Genomic DNA, 18,238 nt, shown 5'->3' with positions numbered 1-18,238 from the left:
ATATTTTTTCTGATCCATGAATCAGTGATTTTCACAATAGGGAGAGGATAGAGAACTTAAGCAAATCAGAACTTTTTGGGATGCTTTCTCAAACTACTTTCCTGCTCCTCCTTAATGTCTTAATTTCCTTGGATATTCACCCTCCCTACTTTATACCCCTCCCTGTTCCCAGACTAAAGATGGAAAATATTTTGGAAATATACCTAAATTGACATTTTGGTTTTTCAACATCATGCTCATTATATGCCAGGCAGGAGATTAAGGTATTTAAACCCAGTTACTTGTGTTCTGGGGAGGAGAAGCAGCATTCATCAAGCTTGAGGCTATAAAGTAGAGGGAACATTTATTGAAGGGCTATACATTTATTTAACAAATCAATATTTCAAGCTCTGATGCATGGGTCTGTCTGACGGGTATTATTAGTCGTATAGTAATAACTCTAAGACTATTATTATTATTGCTACTTCTAATACTACTAAAACCTCCAGCTTTTATGGAAAACTTACTTTATGCCAGCTCTTGTATGAGTTATTTACAAGCATGTGCGTATCTCTGTGTGTGTATGAAATATCTATCTCATTTAGCTCTACCAACAGCCCTGTTTTCACTAGGTATTGTAATCCTGCTATCTGATGGGAAACTAAAAATTGGATTGGTTAGGTAACATGTTCAATGGGATGTAGCTAGTGAATGACAGAGCTAGATCTGTGCTATTACCAAATGAAAGGTAAGAGAGGAGAGACAAAGGGAAGGTCATAAAGGTGCCTGCACACTTTGCTAAAGTGACTATAAGTCACTTAAGGCCACTGACAATTTCTAATAAGGGTAGGATATGTGTTTTAGAAAGATCACTTTGATGACAGTAAAGAAAAGACTGGTGGCTTAGGAGTGAGTTCTCATCTGGAAACGAAGATTTTAAAAGACCATGTATAAAAGAAAAAGGTGAGATTTAATAGTTTTGTTTGTCATAGTAAATTGTAAAGGGAGATTTATTGGTGAGAATCCATTGCAAGTTTGGTTTATGGGCACTGAATAAGTGAACTGATGTAAACATTGTTTTAAATATCAATTGCTGATTTTAAAATTACATATCTTGTCCTTTGAAATAATGACTGGTTTAACCGGGCTGAGTTATTGCTAATGGTTAAAGCTGAAAGGAATATGACATCAGATTGCAATACCTGGGTTACCATTATGCCTTGGTTTAGCATGCTAGTTTTTCATCACTGCTTGTCTAAAACTTACTCTTAGAAGCCACTGAATAAGGCTTTCTGGTCTTATCTTAGTCAGCCAATCAGATGTGGTTTTAGGTGGAGAGGAAAAGGAGCTAAAAACAAACTAGAATAACGATCCACAACACCAGTGTGGACCACACACTCCACTGGTCTACTTCTTTGGTCTTTTGAAGAGAAGAAAGAAAGGGGGAGCAAAAAGGGGAGATGGAAAAAAGGAGATAGGAAGCCAAGAACAGGAAGATGCTCTGGAGCTCTGGCATATCTTCAGAAAGAGTAATTAAACCAAGGCTGCCAAAGAAAGAAGAGCCCCACCCCCACCCCAGGGCCCTGGAAGGGGTTCCTGGCCCCATCGTTCCTTAAGCACATCAGGGCACCCAGACCCAGACCCAGAGCACCCATTTCAATCCAAATGCCAAAGATGCTGGACTAACTTCACCTGTTTCCCTCTCTACACAGATTATGGAGCAAGAAAGCTGACATCAAGCCACATCAGAGTTCATCAGGGATGAGACATCTGTCAAGGATTTGTGGCAGAGTGGCTTACAGGAATAAAAATACAAGAACTCTTCTAGGGATAGTCTAAGAACAAATGAGATAATTCCCAGAAGTGGCCTGAAGCTTTTCCAGAAAAAGGTGCTGTAACTACCTAAGGTATCTAAACTACCAGTTGGTATAAATCTGTGTTTGTGGAAGGTAAACTAAAATATCTATTAGCTAACAAGGTCAGTTGTATCGGGGGCAAGGTGGGGAAGAAGGCAAAAGAGTGATTAACTCCCTCGTTGCTAGTTTGTTCCTCCAAAGAGGCAAACACTTAGAAACATGGAAGAGATGACCTCCAGGAGTGAAACGATGCCAAAGGCTATTGATGTAAGAAAGAAAAACTAACCCAGCTTTTTCTCTTTTTCTTTTAAAAGAGACATTCATTCTGTGTGTTTAGTAAACTAACCAGGACTGTATTTACTTGCATTTTATTATATTTATTTAGTAAGTGGATGCATAGCTCATCTGTTTGACTGGGTAAAGGACATCTAAACATTTGGTTAGTATTTGGTTGTAAGCCGGCTTCTGAACTGGCCAAGTTTTTGAACTGACCAAGGAGTATTTACTTGTCTGGTGTATCATCTGCAACTAACTAGAAAAACTGTCTAAAACTATCTTAGTCAAGAAAGATGTTTATTGAATATAACAAGCAGTGCAGAGGTTGTTTGGGTCCAAGAGCTGAGTGATCCATCAAGAGCCCAGGGGTAGATCTGTCTCTGTGATCTGCCATCCTCAGTGTGTCAGATCTGCTTTGCCCTCAGAATGGCATCCCTTCTGGTTGCAAGTTGACTGAAGTAATGCCATGTATCATACCTCAATGCACCAAGGTCCAGGGGACAGAGAATTCTGTCTCCTCCTTGCTCTCTTTGTTAGGAGTGAAGAAACCTTTTATAGACACTCACTTAGCAGGCTTCCCCCCACCTTTTGTTGGCCAGACCTGGACCACAAGCTTATTCCTGAGCCAATGATTGGCAAGGGGCTTGGACAAGGTATCTGGAGTAGAACAGATGTTGGGGAGTTAAACACACAATTATCTTCAGTTTGAAAACATACAGTAGAAAAATTGAGGAGCTAATAAAACCAACAATTTGTCTATTACAATGTTGGCTTAATTGTTATTACTTAGCAGTTGTCTCTCTGCGTTTACAGCTGTCCGATAAGGAAAAAGTCACTGGGAACATCAACTCCTAGAAACTAATTATTATTTCCAAGATAAAGATTGTTCTGATCACAGAAATGAGCTCATGCTTTCCTACTCAGCTATTTTTTTTTCCAGAGGTATGCCACTGAGTCCAGGTAGAGAAAGGCAGAAATAGATTGTCTTATTAAAAAGTTAGCAAATCAATAAATAACATTTATGTGTGGACAATCATGAGTTTAGCTAACAGGAAGAGAACAATGACAGAGAAAGTCTAAATTTCATTAATATTTGGCCATGTCATAGTGATATCCTTGCTATACAGTTACTTTCTTGACAGGTTTATTCAGACCAATAGTATTGCATAATTTTTTGACACCACAATGAAAGCAAGAGGTAATGATATATAAGAAGCTAGCCTAGGCTTTTAATTTATCTTCAAATAACTCTAAAGTACTTAAAATATATGTATGTCAATGTGTATCCATTAGATGTGGGTTTTATGTCTGTTATTAATCCATTCCTGTTTATCTTCTACATTAAAAACAAAGGTGATGACTACGTTGCTCTGTTTCTTAGATTACGCCACTCCATTCTGAATATGGGACTGTATACATAGTAACCTCCCGGTGAGGTAGTGGACTTATCCTAATTCCATTTCAGAACACATGAACTAAAAATCTCATTTCATAGGCTTGGATCCCAGGCTACTTCCTGAACTATATGGGTTTAAATCCTGTCTTCTTGACTTACTACTTTTGTAATTGGAGATTATCCAACCTATATGTACCGCGGTTTCTTGATCTCTAAAATAGGAATAGTAAGGTTAAATAAGATTAAATGATTAAACCTCATAAGATTAAGTGAGTTAATGTATATAAATTACATGACAGAGTATCTGAGACATAGCAACAATGTAACAGAGTTTTATCTATCACTATTGTTTAATTCTCAAAGCCACCTAGTTAGGTAAGCACACCAACCAGATGTTACTTCAAAAATCTTCTGAAATATGGAAAATAACGTTTAATTCTGCCTTGGAGGGTGTCCAGTCGTTATCATTATAATATGCCAAATGCTCTGCATGTGCCTTTAATAAATTATTATTCTCTTTGTCACATATGCTACTTTAGAATAAATACCAGATAATCACTAACCCCAAATGAAAACCCTTTTAGAAAATATTAATAACTTTATTAAAAGGAAGGGTAGTTAGTCAGTCCATTTTGTCTTTTAGATTATGCCCTTCCTATAATAGTCTCTCACTGATACCAAGAAAACACAGCATCCTTTCCTCAGCAATGGACCCAATCTTTCCCCAACAATTTGCTCTCTCATCATCAAGGACATAAAAATACATTGTGGATTTTTTTTTTCTGATCTCTCAAGTTGAATGACACAGAGCAGCTTTCCATCCTTGAAGATGGCAAATTTACAGCCTCTGACATAATTTTGTCTCCATGGGAACAGACCAGAACTAATTGATTTTTGTCTGTAACATAATCATAAAGACCCCTACAAAGGGAGAGAGAAACTATTGATATTAACAGGTTATAGACCAATGCAATTTTCCAAACTGTGCTATCCTGGAAATTAGGCAAGATTAAAACTCACAGGCTATATGAGTAATGGGAAAAATAATACTTTTGTCCTTGCTATGTAATGCCATGGCATATCCCAAATGTTTACCATGCCCTTTTTTTTCAGATTATGTTTCATTAACAAATATTAGCTTTGTATTTGTATTTGTTGGTTTCGTATAGTTTTAGAAGCTTATGTTAATATCATAGCATACAGATTATGTGTGCCTGGAAAACTGAATTAAACTATATAAATCTATTTTTCTGTAGTTATTTATATACAGCTTAGATCTTTAAAATCAAATCACACAATAGTAAGATTCAAGATAAAAATGTCAACTATAATAGGAAAAGTCAGTCAAGAAGAGAATGTGTGGAAAATGTTTTGCCTCAGAGCAACAATTTGTGTTGTCAGTAGACGTTTCAGTGAAGGTTACTTAGCTTCTCTGTGCCTGTTCTTCATTTATTTTAAATGCAGGGAGTTGACTAATTGTCAAATCCAATATATGCCTTTTAATTAGCATCTTCAAAATTCCTCTTTTGGCATCTATGTAATTGTTTTGACTTCATTGTCTAATTTTCCTCTCCTTAAAAACTGGTAGTCACAGGAGTCCTGCCTTTTAAACTTTCCAGTTTTTTCCTAGACAGTGTAATGTTTATTCTTATCTTCAGTTTCAACCAGTGACTCTTTAATCAACATTTTCCCAGCCCAGACGGCTTCCCGATTCTCAGACCCATATTTTAATTACATACCCAGCTGTCTCACAGGCATCTCAAACTAAATAAATGCCAAACAGAATTTATTATCATGCCCTACAAATTCTCTCCACTTCTCTGTTGGGTTAATGACAACTTGTGGCTTAAACCAATCTGGGATTGAGCTTGACCCCATATGTCTTCATCAAGCCATGTATCAAGACATCATAAAAACCTCATTGATTTTCTCTCTTCTAATTTTGCATTGAATACAGTCCTCTGGCTATGGTTTGTTTTCTCCGATGGCCTACTCTCTTCCAGGCACTGTGCTCACCTTCTAGGGGGATTTTCTCATTTAATGTCACATTAACTCTATGAAGTATGTGTTATCATTGCTATCATTACCATTATATGCAGATAGGGAAACTGAAGATTATGAAGGATAAAAAAAATTGCCCAAGGTCACACTGCTAGAGAGTAGCAGAGCCAGAGCTTGAATACAGTTCTGACTGCCATGTCTAGGCCCTTAAATAGTACACCTATAGTCACATTCCCTTGCCCTCTCCTTTAGGCTCCTGCTGTCCATCCGTTTCTTTCTAGGGCAATTCTCAAAGGGTGGTTCGTGGACAACTGGAGGTTCCTGAGTCCTTTAGGGGGGCAGTGAGGTCTAAACTATTTTCCTAATATTAATACCAAGATGACCTTTGCCTTTTTCACTGAGAGCACAAAAGTCATGGAGTGAAACAGCTCATGCCTTAGTAGGAAGCAAGGCAGCAGCATCAAACTATAGGACGAATCCTTGTTTTCTTCACCACCACGCACTTACAGTAAGAAAAAAGGGCCAGTTCACATAAGAATGTCTTTGATGAAGTAGTAAATATTATTCATTTTATTAAATCTTGACTAAAGGAACATGTGTTTTTAATATTCTGTATAATGAAACTGGAAAAATACATTTCTGCTGCATATTGCAGTGCCACGGCTGTCACAAGGAAAAGCATTTGTGTGATTGCGTGAGTCAGGAGTTGAATAAGCCACTTTTTCTTTTTTCATGGAACACCATTTTTACTTGAAAGAAGACCTGACAAACTACAGTTATTCAGACTCAGATATTTAGCAGATATTTTCTAAAAAATGAACAAAGGAAAAGCTTGTCACTTCGGGAAAAGCAAATGACAGCATTCGTTGTCAATGTTAAAACTGGAGCTTTCAAGTGGAAATTGGAATTTTGGAAAACTTTTACCTGCCACTGGGAACTAGACAGCCTCCCGATATATTATGACTTTTCTCATGATCAACGGTGATATTAACAAATGTGATTTTGAATGTTAATGAAATTTGTCAAATTTGGGGAAATCTGCAAAACACTGTGCCAATATTTTCCAAATGATCCATGCATAAAGGTACAAAATCCATCCAAAAGGCAAAAGCAGTAAAAAGTTCCTGATGCAGTTTCAGATTCCACATTGAAACTAATTCAAGAAATTATCATTTGTAGAGTTTTGATGTGTATCAAAGAATATTCACAAGTGCCTGAAAAGACAAGCAAAATACCCCTTCCTTTTCCAGCTATATATATATATGTAATATATATATATCTTATATATATATATATATATATAATATGTGGATTTTCTTCATGTACTTCAATCAAAACAACATATCTTAACAGATTCAACTTGGAAGCAGATAAAAGACTCTGGCTGAATTCCATTATGCCAGACAGTAGAGAAATTTGCCCAAATTTAAAATAAATTCCTTCTCACACTATTTTTTTTAATTTGTGATAATATTAGTTATTTTTATTAAAAATACATTTTATATGTAGACATACAAGGGCTTATTATTATTACATTAATAAAAGTTATAAAATCTTATTTTTAATTGGTAAATATGAATAGATAAATTCCCTATAAACAAAAGCTCTCTGACATTGTCAGTAATTTTAAGAGTATAAAAGGATCCTGAAACTAAAATGTTTGAAAACCATTGCTCTAGGATCAGCCCACCTGTCTACCCTTCATACTGCCACCATTTTTCTAATCTTCAAATTGATCCCATCACTCCCCATCCATGGCTTATTAAGCATGCTGTATAAGACTTTTGGTGATTATATCCTGCCAGTGTTTCAGTCCTTGCTCTCACCACTCCCTTTTGAGCACGTTGGTCTCTACCCATAATGAACTTCTTAGTTCTTCCCAGGCCCTCCCTGCTTTTTTCCATGCATATACTGTCTCCCAGTCTAACGTGTCTCTGCTGATGTGTCTTCCTACCAACTTCGTCCCAACTACTACCACCACACCAGCTGGTCAAATCCCAACTAGTCTAATAATACTTCCTCAGGGAAATTTCCATGAACATCCCCCCCCCCATCCTTACCTGGGCAGAACAAATTACTCCCATTTATGGCGCTCAGACAATAACCAGCTGTACATAATTGTATTATAATTATTTGTGTCAACATCTCTCACACTGGACTGTCAGCTCCTTAAGAGCAGGGACCATGGGTGTTAATCCAAACACAGTGTTGATACATAATAGTCACTCAATAAATATTTCTTGAATAAGTGATCCTAATCCTTCCAGGTTTAAAATTCTGTGGTCCATCCTATAATAGGATTTTTTGAACTGCAGTTTTTTTTATTGATTAATAGAGGGATGCATTTCCTTTATTCACACACATTCACACACACATTTTGGTTTTTAATCAAAGAGATCATCTCCTTAGGTCTTCTTTTATTTTTTTGTCCTCGCAAGGACAGCTCTGGAGAAAATCTGGCATATTAAATTTGATGTATTTTAATAAATTATAATGCACATATATTCATTAATAATATATATCCCACACCAAGGCATCAGTAGGAATTAATTTTTAAAAGTCTGCTCTAATAGGAATAAAAAATTACGTAAGAGGTCTATATAATAGGCTCACAAAGAATAAGAAGGAAGAGGGAAAAAAATTAAAATAGAACTGCCATGGAACTATGAGATGTTTCTAAACAGCAAAGCTGCAGAAGAAGCCATGAGAAGCTCCCCTCACTGTGATTTTTAATGTCTCAATCTATCCAAATATTGGGCAAACCTTAGTTTGCCTTGGAGGAAAAGCCAAGGGTCTGGAACTGGCCTATCTTCTTAGGATTTAGAGACAATAGTGTGGTAGTTTCAAAGAGACTTCTTTACTTCTTTTTGACCACGACTCAAATTTTTTGTTCTAATCCTTGATAAGTGAACAAGAAGGTAAAAAATTATTTCTGTTTAAATATGGATTTACAATTTTGTGATACCTTGTTCCATGTCATCTCAGAGAAATGAAAGTAATCTATACAGATTAAAATTCCTCCACATTAGATATTTTTAACCTAATTTCATTTTAAAACTTAGGAAATCAGGAAACTCCAGTTAAATGTGTATAATTGGTTATTTCCTTATGGCAAAGTGTTGCTCCATATATGGTAAGGTATTTCAATGACACTGAGGTTGAGGAAAGGTAAATGTCATAAGCAAACTGTTAGTGACAGGCTCAGTATGAACCCAGAACTCAGATTCTGATTGCTGCATGTTTTCCATTCCATTGTTAGTAAGGAAACAAAAATTAGTTTAACTAAAAGCTCAAATACAAAAGTAACCTTTCTTCTCCTCTAAGAAAGCAACCATGTTTCATCGAAATGTCTTAAGATAGCTTTGTCATGCTGTTTCATTTTCATTTAGCACTTGGTAAGAACCTTATCCAGTCAGTTCATGAAATGTGATGAGAGATAGGTGGATTACATGTCTTGGTATTTAAGGCTTGCAGTTAATGTGCAAACTCCTTCCACATTCAAAAGTATAAATGTGATTATTCCATACAGCCTAGTGCTGGGCTATGTGGACACCAAAATGGACATAAAATGGATAAAAACTTTAATTCTAGTTTTTGCCATTTGCCATGAATTTAGAAAGCACAAAATACATAGCTGAATTATAAGGTTTGAGAATAGTTTTTCTATTTTAATAAAAAATGAACAAACTATTTATTTTGTGTCTTCTAAATTCACTTGATGGAGTACAAAAAAACCAAAGCAAAACAAAAAAGCCCCATCCCACCATAAATCAGAGTTCTTTTTCAGAGCTAGTGCCAAAAATGGCATGGCCCTTGGCATCTGATATTTTATAACTTACTTAGAATATACCTTCATAGCAGCAGAAAATATAGCAATGTCATATTATAAATACTAAGTCAATGAAAAGACACAGCTATTAAAAATACTTTAGTTATCGAATAGACCAGGGAACTAATAATTCAGAAATAAACTCAAAAAACACATATAATGATCCATAATCATTTTAGTCGATATCATTTTTCTTATCTTACTATAAGATCTAGAGTTTCTCATCGTCTGTAAGCTTAGTATATCCATGCAATAAACAGCTAAGAATTAAAAGGCCATTTAGGGATAAACTACTATGGAGACCAAAGTAAATGTGGGGGCAGAGATGGGGTGGGTGGTTGGGATAGGGAAAATATCACAGATGACTTTGGTGATTACCCTGATGTCATGGTTGTAGATTGTTCTATAAGAGACTGATGTACTCACTGTATCTTGTTGTTACCGTTTCTATTTTTTATCCTGATTTTTCAAGTGTGATTTCTGGCACAATGCAAAATAAAATAACCGTTAATTTATGTTTCAAAAAACAAGAAAATACAAGAAACCAGCATGGGTTTCTTGTATTTTTGACAGTTCTGTCACATTTCTAGCAGAATTTTCTTTACCTTTCCTGGAGAACTGAGCAGGTGTCTGACTTCTTTCCTTTCTAATCAAAGACAGTTGCTTGGCATGTGTGAATATGCCCCTGTACTCTGTACTTCCTAGGCCACTCCTGGAGCTCCATGGTCAGCTGTGGTTCCACCAAGTCAGGGCCTTACTTACAGGAGAATGGCTTGAATTGTGAGGATGCTTGAAACCACAACAGAGGAAACACCTCAGGGAATGAAAGATAATTAGATTATGATAGTTGACACAAACACTATGCTTACTCATTCCAAAACTATGCTAGACACTTAATGTAAATTAATTCATTTATTCCTTATGATAATCTGGGAGGTTAGTTCTCATAGCATCCCCGTTTTATTAATGGAGACTGAAGCACTGAGGGTTACATTTTGCAAAGTCATACAGCTCATAAATGACAGAGCCAGGGTGAAGAACAGAGAGCCTAGTTCCACAGTCCATGCTTCTAACCATTACACCAAATGGAAGATTAAGAAAGAATATGAAAAGTGTCTTGGAATAGTTGAATAACAGCAGACTGGAAAAGGAAATACATTCTGCATTGCCTCAGAAGATGCTTCAGAAGGATCCAGGGTGAAAAGCTGAAAGAAAATAGTTTTGGGGGCACCTGGGTGGCTCAGTTGTTTAAGTGTCTGCCTGCAGCTAAGGTCATGATCTTAGGATCCTGGGATCGAGCCCCACATCAGGCTCCCTGCTCAGCAAGGAGTCTGCTGTTCCGTCTCCTTCTGCCCCTCCCCTCTGCTTGTGCGCGCTCTCTCTCTCAGTCAAATAAACAAATGAAAATCTTTGGGAAAAAAAATGAAAAGAAAATAGTTTTGACTTCTCTGTCACTGCTGATGGTCTGACTTTGTTTGGAGAACCAATGGTCAATGATGCTAATACTGATGACCAGAACAGTGGTTGGATTGGGCAAAACTTCTTTTCCTATTTTGAGATTTTATGAGTCAGGCGCATACCAGTGCATTTCTTTATTTGGAGAGCTAGTAAGATGTGATAAAAGGAGTGGAGGGGGGGAATGATGGGTCCTTAAGTAATTTCACTGACAAGCATTACTGACATTACTCTTTTTACCAAAGTATGCTACAATATGTTTTGGCTCAAAGGTCTCAGACCAGACTTTGATAGACTTATAAAGTTGGTTTATTGTAAATTAGATTGGATAATGATGCTTCCAGGTTAAAATTTGTAGTGCAGCACAAAAATGTTTATACTTTTAAAAATTTACCAAAAGAATCCCCAAAGAAACATTGTAAAATGTTTATACTGTGCACTGAGAAAGAAAAGAAGTCTATGCATTGAAGAAGAAAATATTTTTTCACCAAAAATAAAGTAATATTCATTTATTAATACACTAGCAAAGAAATTACTAGAAGAAACATTAAATGACATCTTGGTTGATTTTCTTAATCCCTCTCACTCAGTTGTTTTCCTAACTCTCATGCATTTTTTTTCCTTGGTAGGCAATTCTTATGCAAGAAGCTAAACGTAATTAAATGTGCAGGATGAAAAAATGGCACAGGCACTGCTGGTACCCCCGGGGCCTGAAAGCTTCCGCCTTTTTACTAGAGAATCTCTTGCTGCTATCGAAAAACGTGCTGCAGAAGAGAAAGCCAAAAAGCCCAAGAGAGAACAAGACAATGATGACGAGAACAAACCAAAGCCAAACAGTGACTTGGAAGCTGGGAAGAACCTTCCATTTATTTATGGAGACATTCCTCCAGAGATGGTGTCAGAGCCCTTGGAGGACTTGGACCCGTACTATATCAACAAGAAAGTGAGTGTTGATTTTATACTTTCAAAAGTTAAGTTACAGCTCCAAATTTAAGTTTTTAATTAAACACTAACTTTAATATACTTTTCTCTGGCTCATAGACATACGGCATTGTAAGTTTTCTACTGTTAAAGATTTTATACTTTTTATTTCCACTTACTTTTACGCACAGTACAATAAGCAGAAACATTTATAAGAAATTGAAGTCAAGGTTTGGCTACAGTGAAGAGATATGAGAGATAAACCATTTCTACAATTTCACAGTAACTGAGATAGTCAAAATTAAAATTGACACCTACAAAGCAAAATATCCATTATCACCGACATATTTAAGCACATGGTAGACAAGAGAAGAACAGCCATGTAAAAAAGAAGAGTTATGGGCATATGTGCTTCTTATTTTTTAGTTCTTAATTGGCTTAAGGTTTCCTCACAATAGATTTGTATTCTAGAGGGTAATAATCTTACTCAGCATCCTCCTATAAGAAGATAATACATTGACAAGCACAGTCACACCTACTTATTGTTAAAACATCACTCTGTGAAAAAAATGTCAAGAACAAAAGACAACAAACCCTCAAGTTTTCTTTATCTACATATGATTTGAATCAAGTTATGACTATGCCTTCCTAATGCTATAATAACCACATAATTCTGTAAGAATTAACTAGTTTTTTATGTTAAACCAGCTGTGCAGAGTTTTATAGTAAATACTTTTTTTATTGGATGATAGATTGTGCTTCATTTAATTGGGTATTTTGGAATTTTATAACCACCATTTATATTTCACATTCATAAGCATAAAAACAGGTCTATGTAGAAACTAAAGATAAATAAATATCACCATGAATTGATGGTTTGTAGTTTAAAGAAAATACTGAATACCTTATGAATCAGAGCAGTCCTTTTAAAAAGAATGGCTAAGGAAACTGCATTCTTTAAGCCGTATGCAATTTTAACTTATGAGGTCAGTGATGGGTGAAGAACCTGACTGTTACCATCCAGAGGTGGGACTAGCCCTATTGCCCTACAAGAAGGGCTTCTCAAACTTGCATGAGTCTACAGTGAGGATCTTGCTAGGATACAGATTCAGATTCCAGAAGTCTGGGTGGGGCTAGAGATCCTGCATCTCTTAACAAGTCCTCGAGAGACCCCTGCTGCTCTAATCACGGGCCACACCTGGAATAGCAAGCTTTAAAATGCTTTCTGTAAGTCATAAAACCAATTTAAATAGTTAAACAGGCCTTTTCTTTTTCCTTTGAAACTAGATTCATGAAGGTGGCACTTAATATAGATTCACATATTTTTAAAAGTAAATTATTCCAGAACTCCACTACAGAAGTGATAAGGAAAATTTTGAAATTTAGTTACTGTATTATTACACATGATGATGACTGTGAGACATCCCCCAAGAAACTAGAATAAAATTCTCCCCAAAATTACTGATTCAAAGTATATATTTGCAAAGATGTTTTTAAGAGACAGGGGTATGCTTACTCTGACATGCTTAAGAGTATTAGCTACTTAAAGAAAGGAAGTATCCTTAAGTAAGGAAATTGGTAAGATTAAGGGGTGGGGAGAACAACAGAGACAAACACCAGCATTTTCCAAGGGAAACAGATCTTTAGTAGCAGCCCTGAAAGCATTTTACTCCCCAAATCAAGAGCATTTCATTGTAGAGGGGCTAACACGGAGCTACCTAACAGAGGTGTCTTTAAGCATTGTGCAGCTTTTGATTGAGTCGGTTGTTTGGACCCCACCCTCAGCAAATAGCCTTCTTATTATAATCTGTCTTCCTACAGATCTGCTTTAAAGGAAAGAATATGCTGGTTATGCCACTGCAATTATTTCAGTCCATGTGACAGTAATACATCTCCTTGTAAATAAGTAGATTGGCATTCTGATTTTGTAAGTCAGGCTTTCAGGCTTGGTTAATGTGAGTCTGCTGCTAAGAAACAGAATTGTTCTCTGTGTGCTAACAAAGTCAGTTTTTATTGCCTCCCTGTCTGAGAACCAGACTTGGACTTTGATTTATTCCTAGTGGCCATGGTCCATCTTGGGAGACATCTAAACTATTTACTTTTTACTGTTGGCGCACTGCCTTTCTTTAAGTATCTATAAAAAGGAAGACTGAGGTGATACTGAAGAAAAAGGTAGTCTGTGATTGTTAGGATTGAAGGAGCTAACGTAAGAAGCTAATGGAAAAGTTCTGGAATTTGAAAACAAGGTATGAAGTTTATGTTAATTATATGAATAATGCAGGTGAAAGGCACTTCAAAACTGTGAAGCATTATGTAACAGTTTGCTGCCATTATGATATATTTTACATACTTAATTTAATCAGATAATCAGATGAGCCACATCACAATGTATTTCAATGGTGTTTAAGTTGACCAGGTAATAACTGAAAAATAGTTACAGTGATAATCATGGCAGCCTACGTTTGTTGTGTTCCTACTTTGTCAGGCACTGTTTCAGTGCTTTAAGCGGCATAATTCATTAAATATTCCAAGAACCAGTCAAGCAAGTACTATGTTAGCCTCATTTTACACATAGGGATGTCAAGCCCAGAGAGGTTAAGTAACTTGCCGAAGTCACACTCTATAAGTGGTGAATTCAGGGATTAAACCCAGGCAGTCAGAGCTCTTAAGCACTAAGCAAAACTCTACACAGCATTTATTAATAAAATGAAAGAAAACATTAAAAAATTGGTTGTATACTTTTTTGAATTCTCTGCTTGATATGGTCCTATTCAGAGATGTAAAGCTTACTCTTGCCTCGAGTAGTAAAAATTTTAGTGAACCTATAAGATGTATATTTATTTGGGAAAAAGCAAGCAGCATTCCAGAGTGATCAACTAGTTTGACATACTTTCAACTATAACATTCATCACCTTAGTACCAATATGTAGTGATTTTTTTAAGTCACATCCTTATTTATCATTACTTGGACACCAGATTTTGGACTTGACACTATTTATCCCACCTCCAATTATCTGTCACTCTCTCCAATAATTTTGTGTAGGTACATCTCTCAATAACTACAGAGTCCCAAATTTCAAGTATCTTCCTTGTAAGTTTTCACTATATAGGATATTAGTATTTTATTCCACATTTCTCAGAACTCAAAGTTTTGTGTTAGGTGGTGTTCCCCAGAAATAAACTGAAATTGGGCCTGCTCTGTTCCAGAGCCTGAAAATTCAATGAAGATGCCCTTGGCATGTCATTTTTAATTCCATTAGTTCCACAAAGGCTAATCTTTCAGGAGAGCGGAGGATTCCATGTTGAAAGGGACAGTTCATTCCTGTCACTCTGTTTTTGGAGATTTTTCAAAATAAATTCCTCTCTTAATGTTACAAGTCGTAACTGCTTTTTCAGGGAAATTGCCTCACAAAAGCACGAATTATTGTGAACTTTACGTCACTGAATGCCTAAACAGATCTAGATTGTTTGTAATAGTAAATGATCTAATCCTGTGAATTCAAGAAAATCCTTTAATGCATTTGTGCTTCGAGGCCAGTTTTCCCGATACCACTGCCCCTTATGGACGATCTCAATGCTAGTAAAAAAAGTTTACTTGCCCTCTTTATAGAACTGTTCAGATTTATAGATTGCAGTCATGGAAAATGGTTGGTTAGGTAATGCTTGGCTCCATGGTCTTGAATACAAAAGGGCAATGTACGGAGAAATTGTTTTCTGTGTCCTTTATACTCAAAATATAAATATTTCTGTCTACCTATTCGAACACTACCATGTTGTCAATGAACATGATTGTATGGGATATAGCCCTTAGTTTAACAGTAAAAACATATTATTAAGCAAATGGATATATTGATGTCTTAAAGGTAAATGGCATCTTAAAGGTAAGCCTGCACTTAATTAAAACAACTATTTATGTTCAAACCACACTATTAAATACTGTGAAAAAAATGGAGAAAAAGTAGATTACAGGCTTTTATGCTTAATAGTTTATAACAACTTCTAACCTAGTCCTCAGTGGAATGAACCCTACATGTAAATTGCTACTTGACTGTAATTACAAGCAACATGCCAATGTGTGCAAATTAATATACTAAGACTTACTGGTAAAGGAAAACAATTAGGAGTGATCAGAAGGCAGTGATTTATCTGGAAAGATATGATGGAGGAGGTGATTTTGATAACTGAGGACATTTTCTGAGAGTAGGGCTTTTCAACCCTGCCTGCATATTAGAATTACCTGAGGAAATTTTTAAAATAATACCCACGTCTTGCCCATCCTCCAGAAATTCTGATTCAATTGGTTCTGAATAGGACCCAAATACTGGCAATTTTAAAATCATCTCAGAAGATTCTAATATGCAGGGGCGCCTGGGTGGCTCAGTCATTTAAGCTTCTGCCTTCGGCTCAGGTTGTGGTCCTAGGGTCCTGGGATCAAGTCCCACATGAGGCTCTCTGCTCAGCAGGAAGCCGGCTTCTCCCTCTCTCCCTGCCTCCCACTGCTTGTGTGCTCTCTCTCTCTCTTTCTCTCTCTCTGTCAAATAAATGAATAAAATCTTAAAGAGAGAGAGATTCTAGTATGCAGAGAAGACTAAGAACCTTTGATATAATAGTTGGTGGGACCTCACTGTCAGGCCTGTTATGGACCTGAAAGGGGGGGAGTTCATATTAGATGACCTCTCAGGTACCTCCTTCCTCTAGGATTTTATGACACATTTTCAGAATAAGAGGGGGAAGCTGACAGGTTGTGAGTGGAACTGACAAGTGGACTGACCTGTTTGGAGCAGAAATGCCTTAGTGGGAAAAACTAAAAGGTGATCCTAGAGAGGTCGCGGGTAATCACTGGGTAGCATGGCTTAAATGCTAAATTGACGATTATAGGTTTCAGGTCATAAAATTTTAGCTACAGAATGCCCTTTGAAATGATGTATTTAAGCCTAATTCTCAATGCAGCTGTTCCTTCTCAGTATTACCAGCAGATCCACAGAATCAGGAAAACCAGGTTATTCAGCCTGTTCGAACATTTTAAAGTAGGGCAACTACCATAGGGAAATAGAGAGGCTTCATAAACTTTAGAGTTCAAAGACTTGAAATAATTAAAATAAAAAAGATTATCTTAGTAGCAATATGTACAGAATAATCTGAAAAAGTTACCAAAACTGGAGACAGATGGTAAGCTTTAAATAAAATTGGAGTCTGTAAAGTTAACAGTTTGATAAAAAATTTTGTGTATGATCATCAATTTGTATCAGAAAGTTGGAACTCTAGAGACAAATTAGATAATAGTAAATCATATGTTTATTTGTAGCTATATGTTAATTTAGGGGAGAAACATCTAACATATTTATAGTTACAATATACCAAATTGTTTAAATAAACATGTTTGAACTAACAAATCAGGTAAAAAGTTCTTCATGTGTTTATTAAGCTCTTCCAGTAAGCCACATGTCTAATCTAGTAATTTTTTTTCATATTTTTTTTCAGACTTTTATAGTATTGAACAAAGGGAAGGCAATTTTCCGATTCAGTGCCACCTCTGCCTTGTATATTTTAACTCCGCTAAACCCTGTTAGGAAAATTGCTATTAAGATTTTGGTACATTCATATCCTTTTCATGTGACTAAATGCAATTGCTTGATTTTACAGAAAATGTCATTATTTTATATATATTTACGTATGTTTTATATATTATATATTATTTCTTTGAGATTAATGGTGACATTGTTATTTAATCTGTTCTCATTGATTTCCTGCCATTTATAAAAAGATTAGTATGAATGTGATGATTCTAGAAGTAAAAATGAAGTATGTTAGTGAACGTGTAAGTGAAACATACTGTGTAGAAGGAACAACAACAAATCTACCTCACTTTTATTACAATGATAGTCAAAAACCATACAAACAAGGACAGAATAGGTATGGGTTTCAAGAAAATTCTCCAAAAGGCAATGATAAAATAGAAAGGTATACAGAGGCTGTGTTTAAGAGTGGGCATTTTTTTAATTTTTATTTTTTTGTCTTTATTTAAATTCCTGTTAGTTTAACATACAGTGTTAATATTGGTATTGAGTATACAATTTAGTGATTCAACACTTTCATACAATACCCAGTACTCATCACAAGTGCACTCCTTAATCCCTACCACCTATTTAACCCATTCCCCATCACCCTCCCCTCTGGTAACCATCAGTTTGTTCTCTGTAGGTAAGAGTCTATTTCTTGGTTTGCCTCTTTTTCCTCCTATGATCATTTGTTTTGTTTCTTAAATTCCACATACAAGTGAAATCATATGGTATTTGTTCACTGACTGACTTGTATCACTTAGCATTATATTCTCTAGTTCCATCCATGTTGTTGCAAATAGCAAGATTTCAATCTTTTTTATAGCTGAATAATATTCCTGTGTGTGTGTGTGTGTGTGTGTGTGTGTGTGTGTACACCACATCTTCTTTATTCATTCATTAGTTGATGGACATTTGGGGTCTTTCCATAATTTGACTATTGTAGGTAATGCTGTTGTAAACATTG

The 18,238-nt window shown here is 36.0% G+C and overlaps 1 protein-coding gene across 1 annotated transcript in view; it reads left to right on the top strand.

Annotated features, from left to right (window-relative positions):
- The window catches only part of SCN3A (sodium voltage-gated channel alpha subunit 3), a 109,163-nt gene that overhangs the window by 15,743 nt on the left and 75,182 nt on the right, over positions 1-18,238 (top strand). The window contains 3 exon segments of the mRNA XM_002926919.4: positions 1,692-1,886; positions 11,422-11,735; positions 17,195-17,313. Coding sequence (XP_002926965.2) covers positions 11,472-11,735; positions 17,195-17,313 — 383 coding nt within the window. The 5' untranslated portion in view covers positions 1,692-1,886; positions 11,422-11,471.

This window comes from Ailuropoda melanoleuca, chromosome 2, assembly GCF_002007445.2.
Source record: "Ailuropoda melanoleuca isolate Jingjing chromosome 2, ASM200744v2, whole genome shotgun sequence".
NCBI classification, from domain to species: domain Eukaryota; kingdom Metazoa; phylum Chordata; class Mammalia; order Carnivora; family Ursidae; genus Ailuropoda; species Ailuropoda melanoleuca.
This window is presented reverse-complemented; position numbering and strand designations above follow the sequence as displayed.